This window comes from Numida meleagris, chromosome 4, assembly GCF_002078875.1.
Source record: "Numida meleagris isolate 19003 breed g44 Domestic line chromosome 4, NumMel1.0, whole genome shotgun sequence".
NCBI classification, from domain to species: domain Eukaryota; kingdom Metazoa; phylum Chordata; class Aves; order Galliformes; family Numididae; genus Numida; species Numida meleagris.
In genome coordinates, this window is record NC_034412.1 from 83,302,526 (window position 1) to 83,329,392 (window position 26,867).

At 40.4% G+C, this 26,867-nt stretch overlaps 2 protein-coding genes across 10 annotated transcripts in view; both read right to left on the reverse strand.

The window, feature by feature from the left end:
- Positions 1 to 9,261, reverse strand: part of CC2D2A (coiled-coil and C2 domain containing 2A) — a 47,842-nt gene extending 38,581 nt beyond the window's left edge. The window contains exons 1-5 of one of the 6 annotated variants that reach the window (XM_021396347.1): positions 9,208 to 9,261; positions 6,863 to 6,962; positions 3,051 to 3,145; positions 2,437 to 2,538; positions 334 to 435 (exon numbers count right to left, since the gene is read on the reverse strand). In XM_021396347.1, coding sequence (XP_021252022.1) covers positions 334 to 435; positions 2,437 to 2,538; positions 3,051 to 3,145; positions 6,863 to 6,905 — 342 coding nt within the window. In that variant the 5' untranslated portion in view covers positions 6,906 to 6,962; positions 9,208 to 9,261. Of the gene's footprint in view, positions 1 to 333; positions 436 to 2,436; positions 2,539 to 3,050; positions 3,146 to 6,862; positions 8,222 to 9,143 lie in introns of those variants that run through there. The other 5 variants (XM_021396345.1, XM_021396346.1, XM_021396348.1 and 2 more) reach the window with 5 other exon arrangements.
- C1QTNF7 (C1q and TNF related 7) overlaps positions 16,185 to 26,867 on the reverse strand; it is a 47,060-nt gene continuing 36,377 nt past the window's right edge. For 3 of the 4 annotated variants that reach the window (XM_021396358.1, XM_021396357.1, XM_021396359.1), the window contains exons 2-4: positions 18,754 to 18,949; positions 18,008 to 18,253; positions 16,185 to 17,294 (exon numbers count right to left, since the gene is read on the reverse strand). In XM_021396358.1, coding sequence (XP_021252033.1) covers positions 16,663 to 17,294; positions 18,008 to 18,245 — 870 coding nt within the window. In that variant the 5' untranslated portion in view covers positions 18,246 to 18,253; positions 18,754 to 18,949 and the 3' untranslated portion in view covers positions 16,185 to 16,662. The remainder of the gene's footprint in view (positions 17,295 to 18,007; positions 18,254 to 18,753; positions 18,950 to 26,867) is intronic. The other variant, XM_021396360.1, reaches the window with a different exon arrangement.

The window sequence follows — 26,867 nt, forward strand, 5'->3', positions numbered from 1 at the left end:
AACTATAAACATTTGTGTTCCTTTAACTACCAGTTGGTGCATTCAATTGAGAGGATTTTAAAAGAAGGAACATTTCTCCTCCAAGCTCCATTCATCACGTACGGATGGATTTGCTTGATTTTTTAAAATTAAGCAAGCCAATGTCATTTTTATGCTCGGTTTCCACTTTATACTTCAATTCTAGGCATATACTGTTAGAGAATTTTTAAATTATATAAACTCCTTTTCACTACTCAAGACCAAATTCTGCTTGCTTACTTGAACAGTCATGAAGCCATATAATGCTTAAATACAATTAATGTCAGTTATTGAAATGAAAAAATTGGTACTTACTGGTGACTTTTGCTTGAACTTTTTCACAGAATCAGAAAACTTTATTTTTGATGATAAGTGAGACTCATCCTTTTGCATCTCTCCAAGTTTATCACCACCAGACTGCACCAGAAAAATACATAAGTTTTAACACTCATCAAAAAGCAACCAAGTAACAAACTACAGCTGAATATTGAGATTAGGCATTGCGTTTTCAAAGTAAAAAAGTAACAAAAAGGAAATTACAATCACTGTGATGAGAATTTCTCTGATTCTATATTTATGTTAAAGGGGTATACTTGTTTATTAGTCAACTCATTCCACCTTTATTACGGGTCAAGAAGCAGACTGCAGAGCATCAAGAAACAGTTCATGGTACACATTCTTCACGGCTGGCAAGATCATTTCTGCATTCCTGAGAACAGGCAACGACATGCTTATTCCCGTGAGGGGGAGCAACAGGGCAGCAACAAGAAATCTGCCCATCCCAGGGACTGGACAAATGAGAGGCTGGTAGACAGCACAAGCCTGGAAGCCGTGGCAAGGGTGCTACTGCCCAGCAACGCTGCCTACAGAGGGAATCAATGAGCCCAAGGCCAGCTACTTCTATTGTTCTTGTTGAAATGAGGAATAATATATTTGCTCTTGATCAAAAAAAGCACCCTCCATTGCTTGGGTGCCCGAACACAAACCTGAGTGTTTTTTTTTTTTTTTTTTTTCCCCCTTTCTCAAACAATTATTGGTAGGCTACTCTGAAACCCTGTGGATGACATTTCCCTGCCTTCTCAAGAAAGGGAATAGCACAGTTGTCCTCTCCTAGTTTTCTGAAGCTTCAATCCAGGCACGTCTAACTCACGGCCCGTGTGTGGCCCAGCACAGCTCACAATGCAGCCTGTCCCTTCCCTGCCCTGCGTGCCATCATGGCAGTGGCTCTGCCATGCTGAGTAGCCTGGCACAACCATCACTCAGCACCAAGGGAACACTGGTGCGCCAGGAACCCCATCTGGGCTGAAACAAGGGCACGGAAAGGGTACAGTGCAGCAAATAATACGTATATAGCAAATACTGTTATGGATTTTGTTACACTGGCTAAACACAGTCCTGTGAACAGCAAAAAATATGCAGCCGTGCTCCCCATTTTGATAAAGGAATTTGTGAACAGATTTCAAGATTGCAAAAAAAAATCAATTATTTAGGTTTATTTGCAACTCCATTTTCATTCAACATAAATACATTACTTGCGAATTTTCAAGTGGAACCTATAGAGTTGCAATCCAAAATTTGATCACGCCTCTTTACCAGACTTTTACAAGCCCTCTCCTATCAGAGAGAAATATCCCTCCCTTTATAGTCACGCCTCATTCACGTCACCGCTTCTTGGCAGCATGTACATTTGTGAACAATAACTGTCAAGGACGAAGCGCAGGAAAAGCAAAATTTCATCAAAAATCTCTAAGGAACACCTTGAGAGCTCACTAAGAATTGCAACCACTGCCATCAAACCAGCCTGATGCATTAGTTTCACAAAAACAGGGTCACATACCCCACTAAGCTTTATGTTTTTGTTACTCTTTTCTATATATTTTAATAAAAAACATTAAAAAGTAAAGTAAGTTTTGTTACTTTGTACACATTAACTATATATTTAATGACGGCTGCTCCAAAAGTAACAAAGAATATCTGTGCGCAAGTTTTACAGGCACAGCCTCTGTTATTTAACACAGAATAGATTTTCTAACAAGGAATATGCTTACACCAAAAAAAAAGAATATAAAATAGCGACAAGGAAATGCAAATACAGTGCCATGACAAAGCTAACGTTTAGTAGTTACAGCGTTTATCAATTGCACTATGTAAATTTATATAAAGCTATAACAGAGTGCCCCTTTCTGTAACTGTACCTTAAATACTTCAAGGTATCTTAAACAACAGAAGTAACGAACATGTAAACGACAAGTTTAACAGGATATCTATACTGTAATTAAAGAAAGTGATTATCATTCAGCATGCACGTTAAAAGCAGTAATTGGAGAGGTTTATGTTAACAAAAGCAAGCAATATCATTTTTAATTACAATAAAATGAATGAAATTGATCTTCTGTAGTTGAGCCCTAGAGCACTTACCCCTTCATCCAGTCTGAGTTCTGCTTTCCTTTCTCTGATGCTTTTTAAATGCCTTGGCCGCGGACCCGGGTCTTCTTGAGATAAAGTAGCTTCTCCTTTTGACTTAGCAAACCAAAGAAATAATGCTTAGTGGTAATACAAATGTAATAGGACCACAGCTACAGAAATTCCCAGGAACTCAACATCTCATGCACGCTTGTATTAGGGACAAAGTCTTTTAACGATATAATCAGCTTAAGTGCTTTTTTAGACCTGGATGTTACTCCTTATTAAACTGCACAGTAAACTTGCAAGCAAATCCACTGATTTCAAAAGAGGGTAATCACTTTTTTGATGAAAACATACCAGTCTTGTAACGATTTTATAATTTTAATTATTAAAAAGGATAACTTTTATATTAGAAACACAACTGAAATATAAACTTCAGAAAAAAAAACAACACAGCATGAGAAAGTCACTGGAAAAATACCTGTACCAAGGAATCAAATATTATTTCGGCCTTCGAATTAAAAAAGCAGATAACCCAATCAGTCACACGTAACGCTAGGAAAGCAAGCTGAAGCTGTTGGTACTTCTAAGAGCAAAGCCAACCAGGACTTCTGAAGGACACTCACCCTTGCTGCTTTCAGTTTCTCTCTCATACGCTCCCTGACGGAAAGTTCTGAAAATCCCATTCTTGATTTTGATGTAGAAGGAACAGGGGGCAAGCCTGAACGAGAAAACACACAGTGACATGATTAAATTGATTGTTTCGTAAAATAAATTTTTAATTATGTAAAATATGCCTATCTATAGCCCACGTTCCAATGAAAAGCATGAGGAAATAAAATTTTGTTAGTTTTTGCAATTCAGATCTTACAGGCCATTAATCTAAATGCTTTAATCGCAATGGATCTCGTTTTCACAATGCACTCTTACAGGAGTACTCCTTTTTGTTGTAGCCTTTCAATAGATGTTTCCAGAAAGCCCAGGCTTTCCTTTCTAAAATTTAAAGTGAACGAGAACTCATCTCTGATCATCAAACTTATCAAGACCTCATTTTCTTTTGACGATTGATGGAATTCCTTCCCCTTACCTTCTACATCAGATCCTCTTAGATAATGATCTCTTCTGGCAGGTTCAAGCAAATATCTGTAGTGACCTCATAACCCTACTGCATTCCTCAATTTCTAAATGAAAAGGATAAATAATTATCCGGTTGTTTCTAAAAAAGCTACGGTCTTGGGGACAGAAACACAAAGGAGTGGATGCCTACAACTCACCCTCTCATACAAATTCAAATGAAAAACATGAAGTGTATATTATAAATGAGATTGTATGTGTGACCAAATGACTGAACTTTCACTAATTTTATGTATTAAGCAGAATTATGTTTGTGTTCTACACGGTGCCTGGAGATGGTATCCATTTCCCTTCCCTTGGGCTGCCCCACCACATTAAGAGGGTCACGTTTATCCTCTACACAAAAGTCCTCAGAATATTTTATCTGAAAACAGCTTAGAAACCTAACAGCTTGAAGAGCGATCAGTTAGAGGCTTCTCTTATTAAAAGAACTCACTAACAAAACAGTTTCTAGTTGCATCATTGTCCCCTCATTTGCCAATTTGAATTAGCTTATTTGTAAATATTCAGAAGACAGTAAGAAACAACAGCAGGACTAGCCCAGATGAAGACTTGTCAGACCAACTGAATCTTATTCAATGAGTATTTTACCCAGCCCTGTGGTGCTTTGGAAAAAGAAAAAGCTTCTGAGTGTGTACTACGGAACACGTCTGTTGTTAGGAAATATGTTGATGAAATGACAGAAAGAAGTGGATTTGGAGAGGGACAGGGAAGTCACTAGAGAACTACATTTAAAAAGATGAGCAACTAATAGTTATTAAATTCAAAATCCATACTGCTTCGGTATTCTCACGATCTGCCTTAGCTCAACACCTTTAAAATATTTATTAGTGGTTTAAATGATGAAATAAAGTTTATCTGTGTACAAGATGTGCAGCAAAGCAGAAGTCGAACTTGCTGACAGACTTCACTCAGAAATTTTTGGAACTGAGGAAAAAAAAAATCCTTTTTGACAAACTGAAGCCTACAAAAAGTTCTTGCACACAGAAAGGCCACATGGGTCTCCCAGAGATAGAAACAATGGACTTGAATTACAATAAAACAAGCCTCTAAAATCAGTTGTAGAATATTCATCAGCGCAGGCCTCCACGTTTTTTTGTTTGTTTGTTTAAAGTGATCCTAATCCAGTGTGTAAAAACATACTATACTTCAGTGGAGCAACTGTTTCATTTCAATTTCGTCCCAATTAGTGAAAAATACAAAACAGGTAAGAATCTGCTTTCAATTTTCTGAAATATATGACAATTCCCTGTAAATGTTTCCAGACAAGTCAGGTTAAAGTGAACAGCATGAACATTCAAAATTGGTGCAGAAATACTCTTCCATCACTTAAAACATCTGCAGAACTGATGCTCCACACGTAGAACATTTTTTTCATGCATGAATCAATACGTTGTGATAACAGGGGAATGATGCTTTCTCTATGTAACGAAAAACATTTTAAGGCTTTAATAGTTGTGGTAAAATTAAATCAGTGCACCAATTACTATGGGATCCCACGGTTCCTTGGAAGAAAGATCACATAAATGTTTACTTTATTTATCTCTGTATGGAATTTTATTCTGTTTATGTGAACAGGCTCTACAGCCAAGTAATTTCTGCTTATCTTCAAGATACATTTATGAAGTGGGAGAACACAGACATCTCTGAGAGCACTGTGTTGCAAGATCACCTTTTTAGGACTGCAGCGAAGAAGCTGACACCACGTTTTACACTGGAAGCACCACTGTCCTACAGTGTCTCTGTATTTCACTCCATGCAGATAGGAGCTAGCTGGATAGCCAAAATTTGAGAGTGTTATTCTGACTGCTGGACTGACAAATTGCCACATTTTCCAATTTAAGGAAGGTTTACAGGCATCCAAGCAGGCATAACACGATCCTAAATGAAAACAGTAAAGTTCTACCATGGACTTCATTAGAAAAATAAAGGGCAAAGGCTGAATGAACTGCTGAAGACCAATAGGGACAAACAACATCTGCTGTGACTGAAAAGAAGAAACAGCTACAGGATATGTTTTAAGGAAAGTTTGCCACACTGGGACCAGAATGAGAATGCTAGCATATAATGCAAGCATGGAAGAAACCCAACCCTTGAGGGACATCACAAACTGAAAGTTTGCATTAAAATACACTTCCCTTCTCATGAAAACATTTGTGTTTTTATGTGTATTTTAACACCACAGAGGCACTATAAACAACGAAGCAATACAAGGAGTGGAGAGCTATTCCTTTTTTGAATGTATTTGGAAAACAAACAAACAAAACAAACTGATCAATTATACTGGTACTAAGTAAACCACTTTAATTCAGATCACCACATGTAGTACTTCTCACTCCATCATAACAAAGCTAGCAGAATTCCAGAAAAGAGGGATTTCAGAAGACAGAAACATGAATTTTTGTCGAGCAAAATCTTTGAGGAAACAAAACACTTTTCAGAAAAGAACTAGCGGCCAGTCCTCCTTTCAGTGCACTGCTACGCTGTTCTGTCTGTTCTTGGAAAACCAGTTTCTGTAACTGGAAACAACCATCACTAGAGGGTGTCTCTCGATTTCCTCATGTGATCTAGTCTAAAAGCTATTGGGACTCCACCTGCCAAGAGCAGGTCCCTTCCCAGGACAAGCAGACGCAAAGATCTTCAAAGAGATGGAAACATTCCTACATTGCAGGTGCCCACAAATACCCCATTTTGCTAAAAACGAGTTTAAGGACAACACGTTTCACTTCAACATCGATGAAAACTTGAGTGGTTATACTGGAATCAGCGTTGGTTTTATTGACTTTTTAATACTCTGCTCTTAATTAGTTCTTTTATAGAGCTTATTTTCGTAAGCCCATAAAGCTCTGCAGTTGGATTCACAACATTAACGATCCCCAAAGTATTCAACAGGAACATCACAGAGATTCTGCAAAAGAAATTAAACCATTACTGTGGGGAACCAGCAGGCTCCATTTCGTGCCAGCCTGCAACGGGACGTGCACTCGCCACAGCCTCGCACCGCGTCCCTTCGGCACTCCCCAACCCCGGCGAGAATCGAGGCTGTCCCAACGAAAGGCGAGGGGCCGCCAGAGACCCCAGGCACCGCCTAACACTCCACCTCAAAACACGAGCTTTACACTCAAACACGCAAATCCTTTCTGCCCGACATAACGCTCTTTTAAGACAGAACGTTTGAGAATCGTTAAGGCTGGAGAAGACCATGCAACCGCGCTCCCACGTTGCAACAGCGGCAGCGCAGCGCAGCGCAGCACCAACCGCTCCGCCCCGCCCCGCCCCTCCCGCGGCCGGCGGAGTCACTCACTGCGCAGCGCCGGAGGGGCAGCGGCCGCCGGGGCTGTTGCCATGTTGGCGGCGTTCCCTCGCTCCACCCGCGGCCCGGGGGGGCCGGCAGCTCCCGGTAGCTGGAGCGGAACAGAAGTGAAGGGGAGAGCGCATGAGTGATGGGAGCCAGGACAAGACGAGGCGCGGCCTCAACGGGACAGCCGACGGCGGTACGACCCCTCACCCTAAACGGGAGGGGAAAGAAGCATAAGTGCGCATGTGCGGTGCCGCGCTAACGTCTTGTGCGCATGCGCGACAGGCGTTGTGCTCGCCCTCCCGCCCGCTGTAGAGAGTGTGGGGCGGGAAACTTAAGGGAGCTGCGCGCGTTCCCTGTAAGCTCCGTCCCGTCTTCCGCGGAGCGCTGCGCTTGAGCCCAAAGCTGGACGTGTCATCATCGCTGGTCTGTCAGAACGCAGCTAAGGAGCTTCGCTGTGCTTGCTCCACTGATGCCTGTAGTAGGCCACAAACCTGGAGCACAGCGAAGTTAGAAAACACAGCCATGTGTTTGTCTACTTACATCCCTAAGGCATCTTTCTTTATGGCTTATCTCCTCGGACCAGTTGCCCCTGTCCATGAAGAGTTTTGTCCCTCCTGACATACGGATGCAGTTCTCAGACATAGTTCAAGCATGATCACTTCTAAAGTAGTTCTATAGGTTAGCAGGATAACTGTTTCCCTAACCTACTCAAGACTAAACGTGTTTAACTAGTGATTGGAAGATAATGTCACCAACTAACTTGCATCAATATAAAATATAATTAGTTAAAAGTATGTAATTCACAGCATTATGGTATTTGATAGTGATATATTTGCACAGGAATAAAGAATAACTGCAAACCAGTATTAGCTACGATGATACTGTATGGATCCACAGATTACAACAGCCTACCAGACACTACTGAATTATTACTTACACTTTTCTCAGTTACGTTTACTAATAGATTCCTATCACTCAGTGAAAGTTCATAGAATCATTTGAGTTGGAAGGGACCTTGAAAGGCCATCTCGTCCAACTGCCCTGCAACAACCAGGGACACCTATAGCTGGATCAGGTGCTCAGCGCCCTCTCCACCTGACCCTGAATGTCTCCAGGGATGGGGCAGCCACCATATCTCTGGGTGACCTGTTACGGTGCCTCACTACCCACACTGTAAGAAAATTTTTCCTTATGTCTACTATACATCTCCATCTTATAGTTTGAAACAATTTCCCCTTGTACTGCCACTGCATGTCTTCACTGAATGCTACTATTGCTTCACCTCAGCTCTATTTGTTTCCCACAGAAAGCTTGCAGCAACAGTGCTGATCTACCACCCAGCAGCATAATTTAGTCTGGATTTTAAAAATCCTGCAAAATAACTCACAGGAGTAAAACACAGGATGTTTTTGCGCACCCGCTACACCTCCTTTAGCAAGAGTGCTGAAGCTTGCACAAATTATCCTATTTTACTATCCATTCTTTGTATTGGGTATGTAAGCTCATGCATACTTTCCTCAAAGACTGCATCCAACCCAGGCAGGACTCTTTAGCTGTGGAAAATGACTAGTATAAAGACAGAATGGGCAGAGGAGAAATTATTTTGTTGTCTTCCACCTAGGTGTAGTCCCTGCTTGCCCCAAAGGATTGTCCGGTTGCTAAACAGCACCTTCGGGTTGCACAGGGAACTGAATTTGCCCTAAGCACGTGGTTTTGTTAGGCAAATGGGATGCTCCCAAACCACCTTTGCATTCACCTCAACACCAGTTACCCCAGCACCTTGCTCAAGTGCTAAGCAAGATGTGCCTGCAAACTGCAATGTTTCCTGGCCGCGTACAAGTTTAATCAGGTATCAGCTTTGTGGCACAAAAAATATAACACTGCAAGAAGCTGCAGCATTGTTGTTGCTCAGCTCATAAACTTCTTTTTCATATCAAATTCTATGTATTGCGTTTAAACAATCTCCTAAAGACATGTGAAAATGGAGAATGCTGGCAACAAACCAGAAGAGCCTTATGGCCACTTTCTTTAACAATACTTTATCATTTCTTGAAATTAAGTACAAGAACAGGCACTAAAAAAAAGAAGAAAAGTAAGCAACTGAAAGCAAGTACACTAAAGCTCTCCATTACAGGAGACAGCCCAGAGGCTGTCTGTTTCCAAAGCAGTAAAACCCCCAAACAAACACAAGTTTCTCTAACTCCTCTTCACAAAACGAGTTACATCAAAAATATGTGGAACATCATGCTGAGGATCTTGGAAAAACCTTGAAAATATATCTCACCCATCAAAACATGCAGAACACTGTGATATTTAGACAGGTCTCTCGGAAAATAGTTGTTTCCTACCTGGGTTTTCTGATGCAGCAGCTGTGGGACTGCCAGCACCCAAGCACAGCAACCCCCCCTAGCAACAGGCTGCTTTGATTTTTAAAGAGAAAGGCTCAGATTCTGCTCCTTCAGCCACTAAAGCTGTTCTGGAAGACTTCTTTTTTTGTTTTGTAGACAATTTATTTTAAAGTAAGAGGGAAAGAGAAAGCTATAAATAAAATACGGGAAAGATGAAGAAGTGATTGCAGCTCCTGCTGACAGCATCTCATCCCAATCACTGCATACTTGGAGTGGCAGAAATCTGTCAGTGCTATTAGATAGTTTGTAGAAATGTGGATTATCTTATATATGGTTCCTAATTTTTATAGGTACAAAGCAATTTATAGTATCCCTAAAAAATCTGGAAAGATCTTTTCTGCTGAGCCAGGTTGTTAAGAAGTAATTTCTTACAATAGCATTTGTATCAGTATCTTTATTACAACCAGGATAAATAACATTGCAGGTACTAAATGGAGGTGTTACTAGACCTGTTCATAATTGTGCCTGTGTAATCAGCCCCTATAACTTCTGAAGGTCTGTTGCTGCAAAGCTTTAGTAGCTGGAATCACAAGAAAGGAGATGGCTGAATTGTTTCCTATTTCAGAACGCTGTTAGAAAGAGTCATGGGAAGAAGTAAACAGTCACAGAAGATAAAAGATCAGTAGTATGGACATTTAATTTAATTAAGTAGAACTATCACAGCTGATGAGAAAGAGCTGATGTCACAATATTTTTCAAGAATGGAAAAGAAATGTCAGGTTTTTGAAGGTGACGTGTTCGGTACACAATTTCTGATATCTGCGAAGTCTCACTGTATCTGAGCCTATGGAAATCATCCAGTGGGTGAACCTTCATACAGGCTTTTGGCAGAAATTCAGGTTAAACATCTTGTTTTGCTAATAAGCCTGTGTCCCAGCAACCTATTCCAGTCTCAGAAACAGTTGTGTAAACAGTTTAAATGGTGGACAAATACGAACAGCATTATGTAAGGAACATTAATATAGTACCCTAAAGGAGCAGTGGGGGCCTTTGCTTACCAGGATGAAAAGCTACTTAAAAACATATGTCAGGACAGGCATAACTCCACTATCAGGAAAAAGACAGAATTTAAGCCGTATATGATTTCTGGAGGAAAGAAAAGCACATTTATCTTGGTCAGCATCATAAAAACAAACAAGCCCGGTGTCCTTGATAGCACTGTGCAGCAGATGCTGTGCTCCAAGTGAGATGATGTGGGAAGCTCCGCTTTGTTAGGTGCAACACTGTCACTGTTGTTTTGCCAAGGACAGTCAAGTGCAGCCTCTGATGCAGACAAAACATGTGGGAGCTTGTAGAGAGAAACCACTATCAAAAGCAAAATGTTGATCTTTAATGAAAGAGAGCCTTCGGGTTTCATGGCTGGGGCAATGACTGTGGGCCCCGTTCTCAGTACTGCCATCTTAACACAGCGCCCTACATCTGCTGCTCAGGGAGAGGCTGCTCGAAATGAGGCAGGCCACAGGGTGATTTCACAAAGTAAGAGTACATGCTGTCGTATTATTAAAATAGCAGTTTCGGCTTCTAGAGGCAGCTCTGCAGTGATCTCAGCTTCAGAGAGGTTACAGAGAAGGGAGAACAAACTCTGCTCAGCATGATTATTTTAAACTGATTGCACCTCACTCCAGCATGACTGAATTCACAAATAAAATTCCTTGAAATTTGTCACACATGGAGGAAAAATCAGTGTTCACTTATCTGACCATCTGCCAGAAGATGCAGGTGGTGGGGAAAGGAGGAAAGCCTGCTGCTTTGGCGGCAGCAGCAGTGGTAGACAAGTTTTCAGATGATTAAAGAGGTTGTTTTTCAACTCAAAGTTTAAATCCTTTTCGCTGTCTTCCAAACCTATGAATAACACTTGTTTGAAAGTAAAGAACGAAAAGAGAATGCTGGTAAATGTTTTTTTATACAGTTCACTCAGTTCTAGAAATCTCATCTGCTTCTTGCTAAGAGTTCACTTTTGGAGCCTCTTGAGAAACACGATTATTTTGTTTTTCAGTAATTCAGTCTTTCTTGCCCCTTTGTTAACATGACAGAAGCAAGGCTATTCTTTCACAGAAACAACTTTATGAATGTAGTATTATGTTTTATATTGTGATAAAGATTCTGACAGGTGCTTTACATTTGAAAAGCAACAATTTTATTATTTATTTGTAATTCCTTAAAAATCCTTAAGTTTGTTGAATTTGGGGACATAAGTGAATTACCTAGCCCACCTTCATATATCGTAAAACCTTCTGGAGGACAGCTCAGTTACTGCAGCTGAAGTTGTCCAAGGAGGAACTGGAGCATTACTTAATGAAAGGTCTGCCAAGAGGTCACTTGCATCATTATAAGGGTACTGCTGCGTTCTTCTCATCAATCCATATCTTCTAACTGAGAGACATGTAAATTGCAATATTAAATTACACCAGTTCTTCCACTTTGTTGTCTAAGAGCGGCAGTCATACTTTTATCATCTCAAAGCTGAATGCTAACCTCGGTTCGTCACATAGATAGATACAGGTAATACAAAGTGACAGTACCTCCAGCCCCTTTCTTTCTTAAAGCAGGTGTTGAATACACTGTCGTCCAAACTGAGATTTACCCCACCTATTACTCTGCACTGATGACAGGAAAGCTAGCATCTAATTTAGCTAGGCAATGATGTTTTAGAAATTAATGTCAGATAAGATAAATTTCACACTAATGATTTCTGCTGCAGGAACAATCTCCATATAGGCAAAAACTTCCTTACAGCTCTTTCAGCAGGTAGCTGCTCAGTGATATCAAAATAATTGCATGCAGAATTGAAGGATATAAGCCAAATGCCAAATAATCCAAGACACTTTTGTATATATTTGCTATGAAAATATAATTGAATAACATGTTTGATTAATTTTTCTTTTGCCTTAGGAAGTAACTTTCCTGAATCAAGTGGATGTGTGCAACTGGGGTAAAACAAAGCATCACTGAGAATACTGAGATTTTTGTCCAAGTGCTTGGAACTTTGTCCACGCCAGCGTGGGGACAAATCAGGCCTCTGAAATTCAGAAATACTGACATAACCTCTATGTGGACTGCTGAGGTTAGGAGTGATGTGGAAAAGAATATAACCTCTAAATGCTCTGTAAGCTGAAATCTAAATGCTTTGTACTGAAGTGAATAAATTGCTTCTTGAAAGCAATGTATTACTCATTGAGAAAGATATACCTATTGCATGAAACAGCACCAGCGCAGCTGAGCAGGTGAACTACCATCAGCCCCTGTGATACATTGTTTTCTCAACTCTATTTATCTTCTGCTGCTCTCGTGTATTATTTCTTGGATGGGATTCATCACCTACTGAAATACATATATTAAATAAGCCATGCTTCTGCATAAAACTTAAGTTCCTGCTGGCTAAATTGCCTGGTACATCATTACAGTTATCCTGAGTATGAAATACGTGCCAATGGATAAATTAAACTGATTACTGAAAAGGGAATATTTTGGTAAATGTGAAACTGTGTTCGGTAAATAATAACCTAGCAGGTGACTCATGGAAGGTAAATAAAGTATTAGATGAACTGCACCAACTATAGAAACATACTCAGTAGGGAACAAAATGAGGTGCTTTTCAGATTTTTGTATCTTTGCCCATCACCAAAATGCATAAATGCTGTTAGGCAGATTTATGTAGCTTTGAAGAATGTAGATAATACTTTCAGTCCTGATACCTATTAGTAACTTTTTCCTCTGCAGTGAGCACAGTGAAAAATTCTTTATGACTAGTTATACTTACTGCATCTGAAAAACATTATGGCAGCATAAATCATGCGGATATGAAAAGCAGTAGTGAAGAAAGTGAAGGTATTGATTCAAAGAAAGATATATAAGTTTAAAGATGAAGTTTTCAGTGTGACTATAATGTTTAATTAGTTATCTAGGTTAAAAGTGCTTATCAACATGGGGCTGACTTCTTTCTTATCACTCTATCAGGTATAAAGAAAGCTTGAGAGATTAAAAGATTGAGGGGGCTATTTTATTTCAAACAACTTTATTTTTATTTATGTATATCTACATACATATATCCTAAGTAAATATATATGGTTTTTTTAATTGTGAATCTCTGAGATGGAAAGCTTCCGAGTGGTATCAGGTTTGTATGAGTTCTTGCATCCTACTTCAGAAAGCACAAGAGATTGTGGTACAGCAAAGACATGCTGGGAGTTTCTCCTGGTGATACTTTTTTTTCTCTGCTGTTTGTAGACAAAGTTTAGATGACAAATGTAGTGCAGATGCCTAACTTCATGCTCCACTACGGCACATACACTGTGTAGAAATCTGATTAACTTCAGCTAATCCTAAAGAGACTCTGGTCTTTGTATCCTACAACATCTTGAAACCAACCCAACCTATCCCCTTGCCTGATAGCATAAACAGTGAGAAGACTTCAGCCCAAGATATTTTCACTATAAATTCAAATTTAGACAGAGGGAATATGTCTAATGAAACATCATGTCATCAAAGTTGATCTATTTTCAAGTAAAATAGCAATAATAACTATGATTTACTTTAGGAAAATGTCTTGAGATCCTGAATAAGGTCAGGGACTCATGGTACTTGTGTACATACGTTGTCCATACATGTAATAAGAAACTTCTAGCAAAAACCTCTGGGTATAATTCAGCAGAATTACTTGTTTTTAACAGTTTATGCCAAAATATTAGACTGTTCAAGTAGCTGTGTAATCCAAACGGGGAAACTTTGGGAAGCTAAAATGACTTTTCTACGACTGTACAAACATAAATTTAAAATTATTAAGCAGAGGGAGGCAATAACTCTTGGTTTACTTATACTCATGATGTCATTTTCAACATAGGTATGGTTGAAATATATCTTTTATATTTCATTCATTTTTGTATCACAGGGAAGCAGCTTGCTCTTAGCTAGGATTGCAACCAGTAACTTTTCATTTTAATGCTGTATTCGTTCTCTATTCAATGGTGAAAACTTTGTTTTGTCTGAAAATTTCCAGATTTATTATAACCACCAAATATGTTTCTGTACAGCCTGAAGAACATCTGTCATACTGTCATATGGATGGTTTATTGCTGTCATAAGGATGGTTTATAGGAATTTTTTTAATTTTGAAGATGTGAAATATCTGTAAGTTTTACCATAATAAAAATAATTTACAACTCCTAATATAAACTTTCTATCAAGTGAAATGTTGTAGAACTATTCCCATATTAGTTTGGTAAATTAAACATGTAATGAAATACTTTCATTAGTTGCTCTTTTTTCATAATGCATATTACAGCTCCAATCCTGTTTCTGTTGAATTACGTGTCCTGGACGTTATATGCACACAGTGATTGTCTGTTCTATCCTGTGGAATATCACTGTGGATGGCACTGCGTGCTGCTGAGAGCTGTTGTCTGTGCCTTGTTTCATCAGTGCTGTCTGTGAGGAACTGGCATAAATCATTGCTGTAAAAATGATGATTGGGCAGCATTTTACACTCATTTTGTGCTTGACTTGCAGATGTATAAATGATTGTACAGTGCAGTGATAAACCAAGGCCGTAAATATTCTCTTCCATATTTTCCACAAGAAACAGCACATGTATAACACTAATAAATTAGATGTCAAGTTGGAAAAATACCCACTTTCATCTTCTACCACACTGTCAAGTAAAATGAGGGTTGTACAGGCATTGCCAGTTTGATTTGCTAGCAGAACTTTGCACCTGTTCACTACATAAAGTAACAACCGTGTACTCAAAGGCGTGCATGTTATTGCATAGGAAAATAAGGGATTAGATGCAGGGTGCATAGGTTGATATTCCATATGTAACTGTAGTGCATTGAAAGCTATTTGCATAACTGTTAGAAATAACAGAGTTCTGTAAATCTGGGACTAATAAAACAAGATTGTCATTTCTTGCAAAGTAAGTACATCTCTAAACATGCAGTTATAGATGGCCAGTCTTGACTTACAAGGTGTTAAATGCTGAAGAACGCATGATACTCCTAGCCAATTTTCACAGTGATCGATTACTACCATTTGTAAAATGTGTTCTTCATTTCCAGTGGGAATTAATAGTCTCTCAGTGGTGGATCTTGCCATGCCCTTATCTGATAGAATGAAGTGACAACTACTACCAGAAATCATGCAAATCACTTCTTAACCATTCCACTGACGAGAAAAATAAATTGGCCTTGTTACATTTACAGAGTAGTCTTCATTAGTAAAGCTGCAACCTTTTTTTTTTTCAATTTTCTAGTATGTTTTTGAAACATGAATATAAGTAGCAGTTTCATAAGTAATACTACTCGTTATAAATTATTATATCGTTATGAATACTACTCATTACTTGAATTTCCACCAATCATGCCTCCAAAGCACTGTGGCAACAGCCTACTCCTATGACCTATATGCTGATTATCCATAATGTCCCCTGTATCTTTTCCAAGTTCACCAATTTCCTGAGTTCAGTCTTCAATCTCATATGTGACCTACATTTATTTTATTGCATTTGGCCATAGTAGAGTACAAGTAAGTCTGCTTAAGTGATGCAATTCAATTTGTTCCATGTAATTTATTCTCCTTACTGGTTACTGTTCTATCAGTTTTTTGGCATCTTTTTTTTTTTTTTCAGCAGAAGGTTTATATTTTCCTCCACATTTTTGACAAAGATATGGAATAACATTGCAATAATAGCAAGCCCACTTAGCATTACGTTGAAAATACTCAGTTGAATACTGATTCTGTAACCTCAACTTTTCAGCTCAGTCAACTTTCAATTATTTTATATGTTTAATATCTTTATTCTGTTCTTTCTGGACTGCATTTGGACTGTCCTCAGCTGGTACAAATTTTCATGAAATATTAGGAGGTTAATTGCTTACAAATATCTTTTGTTGGTGTAAATATCAGATGAGAACATGCTTGTGACCTGTTCAGCAGACATCTTTATTTTATTCCTTTCTTTAAAAAGAAAACAATTTTATTTGGTTTTCATGTATCACCTGTCTCATAATGACCAAGGACAATATTGCCGTCAATTGTTCGATTTTTCTTTAATATCATATACAAAATATCAATTCTACTTTGTAACTTAATATATTTTATATAAAATCCAATGTACAGTATCTTAAATTTGTTTAAATAGTATCGTAAACATAACTTCCATGAGGAGTCCGTCCTGGAGCGATGCAGTCTTTTGTTAATTATAGTTCCTTTTGATATCCCTGTTGTTTGGTAAAGAATCCAGATTTGATTCTAGAAATCTCTATCTGAACTCAGATTTGGTTCCTGTCAAAGCAAAAATAAATTCTCAGCTTATTCACTTTCAACTTTGTGTCCCACACACAGCTAGATAAAGTTATCTGCTAGATTGTCTCGTTTGGCTGTGATTTGACATCATCTGCTTCAGAGCTCATCTTCGTCTGACAAAGCATCAAGATAATCTGTATCAACATATAAGAGAAATCCAGAAAACAAGCTATCTGCCCATGTTGGGTCTGAAAAGAGACCGTTTTGGTCAGCATAGAAGATCTCAAGCCATACTTCATCTTCTGGCTGAAGGTAGATCACAGTGGATCCAGAAGCTACGTCGTGGTTTCCTGTGTTTGCATCAAACGTCTTTATCCGGTACTTCCCGTTGTGAACCAGCCCAATTGCAAGGTGCTTATTTGCCAAAGTGATGTCATAAGAAAAATAATAAATCCCTGGGATGGCACAAATAAACTTCCCTGTGGAGGGGTTATAATGTTCACCCTCGTTGAAGAGGACTTTATTGAATACAATTGGTAGTCTTTCCTCAGGGTAGCTGGTGGTGATGCCAACAGAAAAGGCAGACTTCAGCACTATCTTCCCACACTTACAGACCCCTGGTGCACCTGGCTCTCCTCGGTCTCCTTTATCTCCCTTAGGTCCAGGTGGTCCAGCTGGACCTACTTCACCCTTGGCACCAATCAGTCCTCCAGGTCCTTTTTTCCCAGACTGACCTTGGTCTCCTTTCTCTCCGGTTGGTCCTAATGGCCCAGTTTTTCCTCTTAAACCTTCAAAAATATTTTAAGTTAGTTAATCATTGCACTCATCATCTCAGTAAACGATTGTGTAGGCTACTGAGTATATCTGAACAGACAAGAAAAGCAAGGTCAGAATTTCAAAATACTTCAAAAATACTTTCAACATCTTCTAAGAAAGTTGTGAAAAGAACAGCGAGTTGGAACAGAGCAGTAGTCTACACAGCCTGCAAGTCCTTTGTTTCTGTATTCCTAGTTTTCTTCATACGCCTTGATTAAACACTGAAGAACTATCCATTGCTGACAGAGACATGGGTGCTGCTGGTGTGAAGGACAGCAGCATGGTTACCTATACAGTGATGCCAATGCACTAAATAATACTTACTATTTGAGTGGTTTTATTCTGTACCTACAAACCTGTTAATCTTTGATTCCTGGCTAACAGCACGAATGAGACTAATTATTTGACACCAGTGCTGCCACACATTGTCCCCTTTTTGTTTAGCACCTGCGCACAGGAAGGCTGTGCGATTACATTTATTTGCACACGTTTAACTATATGCATATTAGACATATCTAAAATATATCTGAATATTTTCTTTCTCTCACCATATATACATGCATCACACTAAGCCCACACAGGCACATACACACATGTTCATCATATGTATACGTATGTGTAACAGTGATGATGAAAGCTCTTATTTTGATGCACTACTGTGTTAGTTGACACAAGTATTCAATACCTGCGCTCCCCTTTTCACCTTTTTCACCCTTCCTGCCATCTCTGCCATCTCTTCCTGGAAGACCAATGCGTCCATGCGGCCCTGGGGCTCCGTTAGCTCCGGGGGGGCCCACAGGGCCTGGCAACCCAGGGATACTGCAGATGTATCTGGTATAGTAGTTCTCTCCTTTGAACTGGTTTTGAAGAGGTTGTTCACTGGTGTAGATGGCAAAACTTGTAATGTACAGCAACACAAACATCGTTGAATCTGGAAAAAGTGCATATGGAGAAGACTTTATGTATATGATGATACCCTGATTCCATTCAGATGGACAGTGGTAGCAGTGTTTTCTAGTGAACAAAAAGCACGCACCTTTACTTCATTTTGAAGCCCTTATTCTTGTAAATGAATCTCCATCCTGACTAACCGTAGCAGGAACTTGCCAAGTTTGGAGAAGGGACACCAGTAAGACAATTACAGCTTCAATGCTTGGTGGTACACCCTGGTGACCACAGCACCGTTACTTTGCTGTAACGGGCCAGGTGGGAACAGACCACCATCCTATGGATCTGGTGCTAACAGGGCTTTCTTTTTAAGCTTGGCCTGAATTGCCATGTAAAATGAGCTACAGCACAATATCTTGCAAGAAAATTGGATGTCTTCATAAACAATTCAGTGTAAACTGGCTTTCTCTGTTGCATAGTATATACTGAGGGGCTAAAGAAAAAACACTGCACAAACAGGAATGTGTTGAGGAGTTGCAGTACCTGATATACAAAGGTGTTTGAAATTAGCGTTGCATTAGCCAAGATTCAGTCATGAGTCAGGTGAGGTGTCATGAGTCAAGTTGTTTCCTCTAATTCATTTCTGGACTCTCAGAACATGTCTGCGAGGGGTTTTGTTGGAGTTCCATTCCTTCAGAGCCAACTTACAGAACAGAAGCAAATCAGAGTCCACTGGTTTCTGTGGGGAGAAAGAGAAGAAATGCGGTCAAGGATTCAAAAAAATATCCGTGAAATACCATAAACCTTTTTTTACAGAGAAAATCAGGTTCATTCTCAAACTCATAATTAAATTACAAAATGAATCAATATAGAAATCCTTCTTTTCATTCCTTCCTCTGCTATATGATTGGCTTTGACCGATTGATTTGAAAACCCAAACGAACATATTTACCCGAAGTTCATGTTATTTCCATGGCCTTGCTGTGATATATGGCATGACCAGAACTATTCAGCAGGGAAAAAGACCAGCACATCCACATCCACACTCTTTACCAAGAGTAGGAAATGAGAGGCTGCATCTTGATATTGATAGCAATGAAGAAAAAAGAATGAAAAGATTATTGAAGAGAAGTAAGTGATGCTCCAAAATTATCTTCAGTGATTTATATTCTGCTTTTCATATTAAACATCTTATATCAAATTGGCAGAAACCAAACTATTAATTTTGCTGTCATTTGATAAAGGCTTACAGTACAGGCAGGCACAACAGCTTCCAAGAGTGAATTAACATATGAATGTGCAGCATTACAGGAGAACAGCAAATGATGACTCCAAGGCAGTAGTTAACTATAAGCACAAACTTCACAGCAGTGTTTGATCTGATATACTACTGGGTGTACCCAAATAAAGCTCATGGATTTTCATGAGACTTAAATCAGGGACAGCAAAGCTGTTTGCAGAGAACAATTTAAGCACATGTCCAGGAGGAAGCAGCTTGTCGGGAACTGAAGCCTAAGACTGCCTATGCATTTTACACAGAGCTGATGGATGAGAAGCAGATACGACCTGAGGATCAAGGATGGGAACAAAGACTACCCTTTGCCAGATGAAAGCCTGAAGCAGTAGGCTAAATGTTCCCGCTCTGTATTGTGCATCAGCCAAGCAGAAACAATGTCCACAACTGCTGGTTTTGCCTGTCCAAGATCTTTGACAAATCATGACAAGAGCTGTCACGCAGTTGCTCCTGTCATCGGCTCGCCAGTAACCTACTGATGTGTGAAGCTGTCTCCAGTTCCCATACCTCCCCTGCTGTTCTTCTCATGTGCCTACGGGAAATTAGTTAGCCTGGGACAGGTGTTCCAGCTAAGGCTCTGGGAAAAATTCATTTGGAGAAGGTAGGGAGAACAGGGTTGTTGGGATAAGGATGTGCCTTAGAGGGACTTGGTGGTTTCAGAGTGCGTTTGGCCAGGGAAAGGCACACAGGTGTTGGAAAATGAAGAATAGGAGGAGTTTTCAGCAGTGGGGTGGGGGTTCTTAAGGAAAGATGGAGCTGTGAACCAAAATGGTGGGACTGTAGGAAGGGTAATAGAGATGAGGTTAGGAGAAAATGGTAGTAAATTTCAAGATGATGATGATGATGTTCAAAGTCCCGAGTTTAGGCTTAGGGGGAATACAGAAGGCTACTTCCAACAGTGGTCCCCAAACAAATGACCTTTGGGAAGCCACATGTTAGGCCACAGAATCAGGACCTGTATTGGCCTTGACTTCTGACTCTTACATTTCCTCATGCATAACGATCCAGTTTTACAAGGAGGAGAGGAGGATGCCTCTCTACTTCATTGCAGCGGTCTTTTTGGAAGTGTGAATCACCAAAGACCAAGAGAGGATGTACAGCATTAAACCCATGACTCCTGTTCCCTGGGGGTTGCTCTAAAAGATAAACTGTTAGTCTGAAGGTTAAAGATAACTTAAGGCCATGCTTTTGAAATTTCAGGCTGAATGAGGAGGCCAAAATCAGAGTTTTCAGTTCACCAAGGCTCATGGAGCTAGAAGTTGGAATAAGACTTCCAAGATCTCTTTTTCAGGAGTCCCCTACATTCCAAAGCAATACCTGATCACATAGAGTTAAATGTTAGGCAGAGAAGTGAATCATAAATTAGACTTCTTTTTTCTAGTTGTCCTTTTCAAAAATGTACACTTTTGTCTGCAAGTTGGAATAGGAAACAATGTTGTTTATATGTGCCAAATAATGTTTCTTCAAGGAAAAATGACACTTGAGAAATTCATTTTTTTATCCAAATAGCAAAAATCAGAACAAGCAGATGGTATTCATGTTAACAACAATCTTGTTCTATCTTCACTAAAGCCAGCACCAAAGATAATAAAGAGAATGATATGAACAAAGGATTAGAATGTTCTTCCAAGTTTAGAAAGTGGCTTTTCAATAGGTACCAAATCAGAGCATGAGCGCATGCCAAAGCTTTCACTGGAAGACTATAGACACACTCATTGCTTCTAATATGCAGTGATTTCTGGAACAGCTTTTCTAAGCAAGAGTGGCACAGGCATTTGTTCCATCACCTTTTATATTGAACAAGCAGCATAGTCATTGCCCTTGTGCATGAACATGAAAGATCATCTGATTCTTTTAATGTCAGAAAAGTATTCTAAAAGTTACTCTGATCCTGATATGTTGTTGCAGATCTGTTGACATGACAGATCTACCATGAAAAGATACTCCACACATTACATTCCTATTGAAGCTACATGCTGGACAGAGGATCTGTATCATCAAGTTTCTAGGAAATCTCAATGCATTACCACTATACTCAGATTGTACTCATTAACATTTTTTTTAAGTTTAAGAATTAAGGAATTGTAGCGAATTCCCAGTCTTGAGACTTCTTGGTATATGATCTAATCTTCCTCCCTTATCCAGCTATGCACATCTTAATTTTAAAATTTACCAATTGGCATTGTTCTGAAACAATCATAAGAGATTTCCCATCAATCTTTTATGAATAAAAACTGGGTCAAAAGCCAGTAATTATTAGTCACAATCTATCTTGGCTGTATTCTTACATTTATGTTTCCCTGCTAGCTTTGAGTTCACTTCCAGTACATGTGCACAAGTATCTGAGTAGGATGGAAAGATATACTTAACTTCCTTTTGCAAGGAAGTGTAGATGAGAAATATTAATATTCTTGGTCCTTTCTTATCTGCAAAATCACAGTGGCTTAGTAGTGCAGAACGAGATACTGCATCTGTGCCTCTCAGACAGCAGAGGCTCTTAAGACCTCACATCACTACCTTGCATCCCTGCTGTGGGATGTTCACAGCAAGTCCACAGCTGGCCATTGCCACACTCTGTGGGTTAGCTATGCAGCCATCAATCTTCACATAGTTTTACGTTGTCTTTGTTTCCCTTAAGAGAGGGAGAGTGACCTAGAACTTTCTGAGCCATCTGAACTTGTGATTCCTAGTCCTAGAATGACTGATGGTGCCCAGAGGGATCAGCCAGTGGAAAAGAACATTAGCTAAATATTTCTGAGAAAACAATCCATAAAGGCCTTATTAGCAGTGCTGACATTTAATGGTCTCATTTGCTTCAGTGTGCACTCAGTCATGTTTAAACAGCCTCCCTCATAACTATGTTGAATGTGGTCAGATTCCTCAACCATATATTAATGTCTTCACAAAAAATAAAGAGCTTATAGTCAATACCAGAAGTTCAATTTGTTTGATTTTCAAAATATCAAAGCAGTGGGAGTCATTTTATTTCTCAGTCTCTCACTTAAAATCCAGCCATTCTTATTATTTACAAGGTCATTTTTACTAAAAATGCCCTAGAATCTGATAAAGGCATTTATCAGTGACATAGTCTGCCTTGACTGGGGGGAATTTTCCCATGAGGGCTGGTACGAACTGTACCAGAACATGCAAGGTGGCAAATAAAATTGACAGAAGTTGTCCTGGCTGACAGCTGAGAAGTTAGGTCAGTTGCTTATGGTTTGCAGTTGTGACTCCTGCATACAAGAAGGGTTGTAAGGAGGATCTGGGGAACTACAGGCCTGTCAGCCTGAACTCAGTGCCAGATAAGGTTATGGAACAGATCGTCTTGACTGAGATTAAAAGAGGAGTGGTCAGCAGGGAGAGGGAGGTGGTGGTCCCCCTCTACTCGGCTCTTGTGAGGCCCCATCTGGAGTACTGTGTCAAGGCCTAGGGCCCCCAGCACAAGAAGGACGTGGAGCTCTTGGAAAGAGTTCAGAGGAGGGCCACCAAGATGATCAGAGGGCTGGAGCACCTCTCCTATGAGGAAAGATTGAGGGAACTGGGCTTGTTTAGTTTGGAGAAGAGAAGGCTCCGGGAAGACCTCATTGTGGCCTTCCAATACTTGAAGGGAGCGTATAAACAGGAGGGGAATTGATTGTTTGTGAGGGTAGATAGCGATAGGACAAGGGGGAATGGTTTTAAGCTGAGACAGGGGAGATTTAGGTTAGATATTAGGTGGAAGTTTTTTACACAGAGGATGGTGACACACTGGAACAGGTTGCCCAGGGAGGTTGTGGATGCCCCGTCTCTGGAGGCATTCAAGACCAGACTGGACATGGCTCTGGGCAGCCTGATCTAGTGGTTGGCGACCCTGCACTTAGCAGGGGGTTGAGACTCGATGATCTTTGAGGTCCTTTTCAACCCGGGCCATTCTATGATTCTATGATTCTATGATTCTATGATTCTATGATTCTATGAGATCACACGTCCCGTGCAAGACAGCTGGGGGATCAAGGCCCAGCCAGCATGGGTTCATGAAAGGCATGTCCTGCTTGACCAAACTCATCTCCTACGTCCAAGTGACCATCCTGGTTGATGAGGGAAAGGCTGTTGTTGTAGTCTACCTAGACTTCAGCAAAGCCTTTGACACTGTCTCCCACAGTATTCTCCTAGAGAAGCTGGCAGCCCGTGGCTTGGACAGGTACACTCTTTGCTGTGTGAAGAACTGGCTGGAGGGCTGGGCCCAGAGAGTGGTGATTAATGGAGTTAAATCCAGCTGGCGACCGGTCACAAGCGGTGTTCCCTAGGGGTCGGTGCTAGGGCCTGTCCTGTTCTTTATTGATGTCCTGGTCAAGGGGATTGAGTGCACCCTCAGTAAGTTTGCAGATGACACCAAGTTGGGAGGAACTGTTGATCTGCCTGGGGTAGGAAGGTCCTGCAGAGGGATCTGGACAGGTTGGATAGCTGGGCTGAGGCCGATGGGATGAAGTTCAACAAGACCAAGTGCCGGGTCCTGCACTTTGGCCACAACAACCCCAGGCAATGCTACAGGCTTGGGGCAGAGTGGCTGGATGACTGTGTGGAAGAAATGGACCTGTGGGTATTGGCTGATGCTCAGCTGAACATGAGCAAGCAGTGTGCCCAGGTGGCCAAGAAGGCCAATGGCATCCTGGCTTGTATCAGGAACAGTGTTGCCAGTAGGAGTAGGGAAGTAATTGTCCCTCTGTACTCAGCACTGATGAGGCCACACCTTAAGTACTGTGTTCAGTCTTGGGCCCCTCACTACAAGAAAGGCATTAAGTGCCTGGAGCGTGTCCAAAGAAGGGCATCAAAGCTGGTGAGAGGTTTGGAGCACAGGCCTTATGAGGAGCAGCTGAGGGAGCTGAGATTGTTCAGTCTGGAGAAGAGGAGGCTCAGGGGAGACCTTATCGCTCTCTATAACTACCTGAAGGGAGGTTGCAGTGAGCTGGGGGTTGGCCTCTTCTCTCATGTAACTAGTGATAGGTCTAGAGGGAATGGCCTCAAGCTGTGCCAGGGGTGATTAGGACATTAGGAAATACTACTTTTCTGAAAGAGTGGTCAGGCGCTGGAATGGGCTGCCAGGGAGGTGGTTGAGTCACCGATGCTGGAGGTGTTCATGAAACGTTTAGATATAGTGTTGAGAGACATGGTTTAGTGAGAACTATTGGTGATAGGTGGACAGTTGGACTGGATGATCTTGTAGGTCTTTTCCAACTTTAGTGATTCTATGATTCTATGATTCTAATGCATTTTGAAAACTTCACCAGGGCTCTGAAGCCTTACGTGCTTTTCAGAATGACACGCCACAAGCTGAGTGTCATCTTCTAATAAAGGACCATGTTTGCAGGTGTCCCCAGCCTCTGGGACTGCTGGGCTGTCCCACTGTGTGTGCCCCAGAGATCCCCTCCATGCCAGTGCTCTTGTATGAGACTTGTCAATGCACAAGATAAAAATCTGGCCTCAAGATCAGCATAGTTTCCAGACAATTAGTGGCTGTTCAGAGAAAATCCTGGTCTCATGGAGTGATTCTACCTCAAAGTGATTACTTCAACAGCATTACTCCTATATTTACACTGGAATAGAGAAAGTGGAATTTGGCTTGCTTTATCCACTTTTGTGTTTGTTGTGGTTAATGTCAGATTCTGGAGATAGGAGCCAGGAAGAGTGAAAAATGGAATGAAATTTATGTAATGTCTGTTTTTGGGTAATAGCACATTTTTAATTATGCTTCTGCCTGATTAAATCAAATCTGTAAATAACAACTTGATTTTCAATGAGATTAACCTCTGTCTGTGAGACGGAAGGGCATACATGTTAGACAGTTCCAAACAGTCTGGAGCACTGAAATAAGATAAAATTTAAATTCTTTATAGTGTAATCCATTGAAAAAAGGACTTGTGTTTCTGTAGGAAAAAAAGACAGGATAATACTTCATGCTCCCCATCATGCCTCTCAGAAATGCCAGCTCCAACCAAGCTGACCCTCTGCCAGCCCAGCTTATACACCCAGCAGGCACCCACGCAGTGCTTGCATTTCTAGTTTATGGACTCGATTTTCTGTAGCTTCACATTTTGTGTAGGTGTGCACATCACACAAGAGCTGGCTGCTCCCTGGGTCTGGGCATGGCACGGCCCCTGTGGGGTGGCAGGGTGGGACCGTGCCCATCCCACAAACCCAGCAGGGAGAGGGGCAGTGAGGGGCAACAGGGGCACCCCCAGCTCTGGGCACTAGGAACATCTGTGGGATGGGCTGAGGCCAAGTCATCAGCCCATGGGTAGAGGTCAGCTAGACTGAAATGGTGTCTAGGGCCTTTGCAGGGTGGGAACAACCCATTCAATTAATGCCCTCGTGGCTCTAGCAGTTGATACTGATTGAAAGAGGAAAAAAAAAGCATTATGATCCCGATCTGGCAGCTTGCGTCCGCTCTACACATATGGAAATAACAATTTGCAGCACAAGGCTTACAAAGATCTATTTAATTCCATATGGATCCTTACTACTCTCTCCCTGCTGCGGCATTCACTGAGCTGCAGGGCCAATTCTTGCCCTTCAAGATTTGCTCTCTTTCACCAGCCTCCTGATAAGAAACATTTCAGTGGTAGAATGTTTGGATTTGCAGAATCTCAGTCTAAATTATTTTTTAAATGTACAAACTTCTGTGTGTTGTGGAGATGTCAAACTTCTTGATGTGAAGAAATGTTTGGGTTGTTTTTAGAACACATTGAAAAAGCCAAAATCTATTACAGGAGCTTTTTGCTTATTGAATTGCTAACACCGACTAATCTTTTTCCCTTTGTATTTCTGACTTGGACATTTCAGGAAGACAGCTTCAAGTCTCCACAAAGAAATCTTATGAAGAAAAAATGTGTTGTTTCATTTGTATGTTTTTATATTGTGCTTGGACCTTGAAAGGGACAAACTCATGCTGTTGTATAGAGCATGAGCCTATTAATCTGTTGTGACAACTTACTATATCCTACTATAGATACTAATTACAATATATTCTAAGAAATCTTTAAAAAGAATTTAACATGTATAAGATACTGAAAAGATGGGGCAAAGTGAAAAGAGAAAAAAGGAGAAGAGAAAAAAGGAGAAGGGAAGGGAAGGGAAGGGAAGGGAAGGGAAGGGAAGGGAAGGGAAGGGAAGGACGAGAATTTTACTGTGAAATGGTAACTTCAATTTGACATACGTTATCATTTGTCAGCCAGATTCTGTACATACTGAAATCAAATGCCCATCTCCTTACTATTAAAGGTGTTGATCAGTTTCACAGAGAGGAAAAAAGAAAACACGGCACAGAGTATTTTTTTTCAGGAGGTATATTCCTTGATCATATGCACATATATTCTGTGGCAATTAT